Raw genomic sequence first — 3369 nt, 5'->3', positions numbered from 1 at the left:
CCAGCCCAGTCCTTAAGACATCCACTCTCTGAAGCACTGATGATACAAGTGAAACCGTTTACCTCAAACTGGGACTCGAACTCACGTGCTGGGACTCAAACCCAGCCAAAACCCACGGTACCTGATTTCAGGGCCTAAAGAAGTTCAGATTCTTGATGTCTCATCCCAGAAAGAATTCCGTGAGAGACAAAGTGATAGGTAAGAGATGGATTTATGCAGATTCAGAGAGAAGCATACTCCACAGACGGATTGTGGGCCATCACAGAGGGCAAGTGAGGCTGTGAAATGTGGCATGATTAATTTTTATAGGCTGGGTAATTTCACATGCTAATGAGTAGGAGGATTATTCCAACTATTTTGGGGAAGGGGTGGGATTCCGTCCACCGGCCCACTCCTTGGTCTTTTGACAGTGCTTTGGAACTGTCCTGGCACCTCTGGGTGTGTCATTTCACTTGCTGATTGAAGATCAAGGTCTAGTCTTGCCTGCCATCTTGGTCCCATTTGATTCTAACTGGTTTATATTGTGTCCTTGGGCTATGTCATTCTTTCAAAAGTTGCGCGCTGCCCTTTTCCCTCCCGTTACACAAGGACTCAATGAGGCAAAGAGGCCATGGGCAAAGATAGGTCAAGAAGTTTGCTCCCTAGAGTACCTAAAGTGCTTGCCTTTCCCTGGGAAGAAAGCCTGTTAGGAGAATTAATGCTTAACCATCAGATTTGAAATGGAAATAAAAAATGATCAATAGACCCAGGAGTCCTCTATGAATGATGACACTTTCCACTATAGTAAACTGCACCCTGATGTCTAGAACTTGGGTCTGTTTTCTGGGCCACAGGTCACTACTGCCCTGGCTCCCTTAAGGAATGCTTTTCTTAAAATCCTTAACATAATTAGTATGAAGCATTATAATGACATGTCTCAGAAGTAGGTGCCAAACTAATATTTCCATTTCATTTCAAAGCAGTAGAATTCTTGAAAAATATAAGGCATCTACCCAGTTTCCCATATTTGTGTGACAAATACACTTCCTCATGTATATGATAAGTATTAGGGAAATATTAGTGCTCCTCCAGTGGGGTGAATAGACATGGAGACACACACATGTGGAGGGAAAGTTGTGACTCTGCAGTCTCTGATGTGAGGGTACCGTGATGGCAGATAGGCACGCAGGATGGGAAGAATTTAGAGATAGGAAAACCTGAGAAGGAAACATGAAGTCTACTTTAAAGAAAAGATTGGAAAAAGACTCACAAGGTCAGTAATGCTCCTGAGTGGAAGAGTTCTTCTCAGTGGGGAGAGGAGGCAGAGGAGACTGTAACATGGAGCCACAATTCCAGGCGATGAGGTGATGGTATTTACACCAATCCACACACATATGGTGTTCACGTGACATGATGGATCTTGCTTGATCCCTTGTGAAGGGCACTGGAATTTAGAAATGAGCAAGAGGAGAAAGTCAGAAGATGAAGAATGGTCCTCAGAAAAGCAGGATGTTGGTAAGGGGAAGCGGGGATCAAGTTGCTCTTTTCAGGGCAAGTTCTTAACTCCAGGAAGAGAACTTGAGAGAACTTCTTTACTCCAGAAGGAGAGCGAGCACATGAGCCTCCTCTCTGCCTCTCGCCCCACTGCCCTCTCGACGTCTTGTCCGCATTTACCCTTCTCTCCTGGCCTTCATCTCTCTCTTGCTCTCTTCCTCAGTTCTTCCTCGTTACCTGCTCTCTGTTTCTCTTCACCGTGTCTCTCTCCATCCCTTTCTCCTTTTCTCTCCTTCTTCCTTCACTTTTCCCTCTTACCCACAGTCTTCTAGACTAACTATAGGTCCTCTAAGGTCACTTTGGAGTAAATATTTTCCTGGTATCGAAACAGAACTGAGATGTCAGTTTTAAAACTGTCCAAAGTCTTCGAGCTCAGAACAGAAGTAGGTGGTAGAATGGGCCATACACAGGAACCGAAGGCACAGCCTCACAGTAGGCATAACTCCTTCTCTCTTGTATTCCCTTCAGGGAAATATGGGGACTCTGATCAACATGCTGCCCCTGTTTCTGCTCTTCCTGCTCCTGAAGCCACTGAAATTTGAGCTGATGATTGATGGTTCTTTAACAGATAAAGAATTTGAAGAGCATTTAGATGGTACAAGTCCTACCAGAGCACCTACCAAGGAATTATTCAAAGCCCATGTCATTATTGATCGTAAAAGACCATTACGTGATCCAACATACTGCAGCGATGAAATGAAGATAAAAAATGTTCACCGTAGGCTTTATTGTGTGAAGGAACATTTCTTCCTTCAAGCATCGTATGAGGACATTGAAAAGATCTGTCATAACACGTTTATGTCTTGTGGCGAAGAAGTTGGGACTTGTTACACGAGTCATAAAAAAATAAAAGCAGTGCATTGTGTTTTAACAAGTGGGATCAAGATGCCAGATTGTGAATACACTTCCTCTTATGAGAAGGGATGGGTCTTTATCACTTGTCGATGGCAAAATGATATCAGAGAAATTATCCCTGAATCTGTGGTTGGTATGTTGACATCCACCGGGAAAGTACCTTCCTCCCAACATTCTTAAAGTATATTCTGAAAGACGTTAGAGCTAGAAGACAGAAACTTATCCTTACTGATCCTTACAAGCAAACTTGAGGATGGACATTTGGATCTCATTTGCTTTAGTCATCCACCACCTGCCCTTTTTCTCCTTGCATCAGACAAAGGAAAGGTGGGCAGGGCTAAGATATAGTGCTCTGAGATGTGATTTCAGTCAAGTCATACAGTTCAGCACGTTTTGAATGTGTTGTGAGGATGAATGCCTGAAGGGAAAGGATGACCAGCAGCAAGCCATTAGGAAATGGGTGCTGAGGTGTGCTCCAAAGTTGTATTCATGGAATGTCTGGTTCAGTAGAAATAATAAAGTGCATCATTGTAGCTAGGTGTCTCTGGTATGTTTATGTGGGGTTTCCGGGTTTGGACTGATCTTCCTTGTGACACAATTTGAATCAAAAAGAACTGGAGGGACTTCCATGGTGGTCCAGTGCCTGTGACGCCAGGCTCCGAATGCAGGGGGCCAAGGTTCCATTCCTGGTTGTGGAATGAGCTCCTAAATGCCAAAACTAAGAGTTTACATGCTGCAAATATAAACATAAAAATGCCCCAACTAAAAATTCAGCATGCCACAGAGATCAAAGATCCTGCGAGCTGCAACTAAAACCTAGTGAAGCCAAATAAATAAGTAAATTATTATTTTTTTAAAAAAGAAGAAGTATTGGGACCGCCCTGAGACATTATGAACTTCATCTTCCCAGTGCTATATTTATAGAATTTCCATTTGTTTTCTTCTTTCCATGCAGCACAATACTCATGGGATCTTGAAGAT

The 3369-nt window shown here is 43.2% G+C and overlaps 1 protein-coding gene across 1 annotated transcript; it reads left to right on the top strand.

Annotated features, from left to right (window-relative positions):
- On the top strand, positions 2008-2568 carry LOC102176127 (inactive ribonuclease-like protein 9). The gene has a single exon (XM_005685560.1). It carries the CDS (start codon positions 2008-2010, stop codon positions 2566-2568), a length of 561 nt encoding a protein of 186 aa, XP_005685617.1.

The sequence above is a fragment of the Capra hircus genome, chromosome 10 (genome assembly GCF_001704415.2).
Source record: "Capra hircus breed San Clemente chromosome 10, ASM170441v1, whole genome shotgun sequence".
NCBI classification, from domain to species: Eukaryota; Metazoa; Chordata; class Mammalia; order Artiodactyla; family Bovidae; genus Capra; species Capra hircus.
The sequence above is the reverse complement of the archived record's forward strand: the minus strand, read 5'-3'. Positions and strand labels throughout refer to the sequence as shown.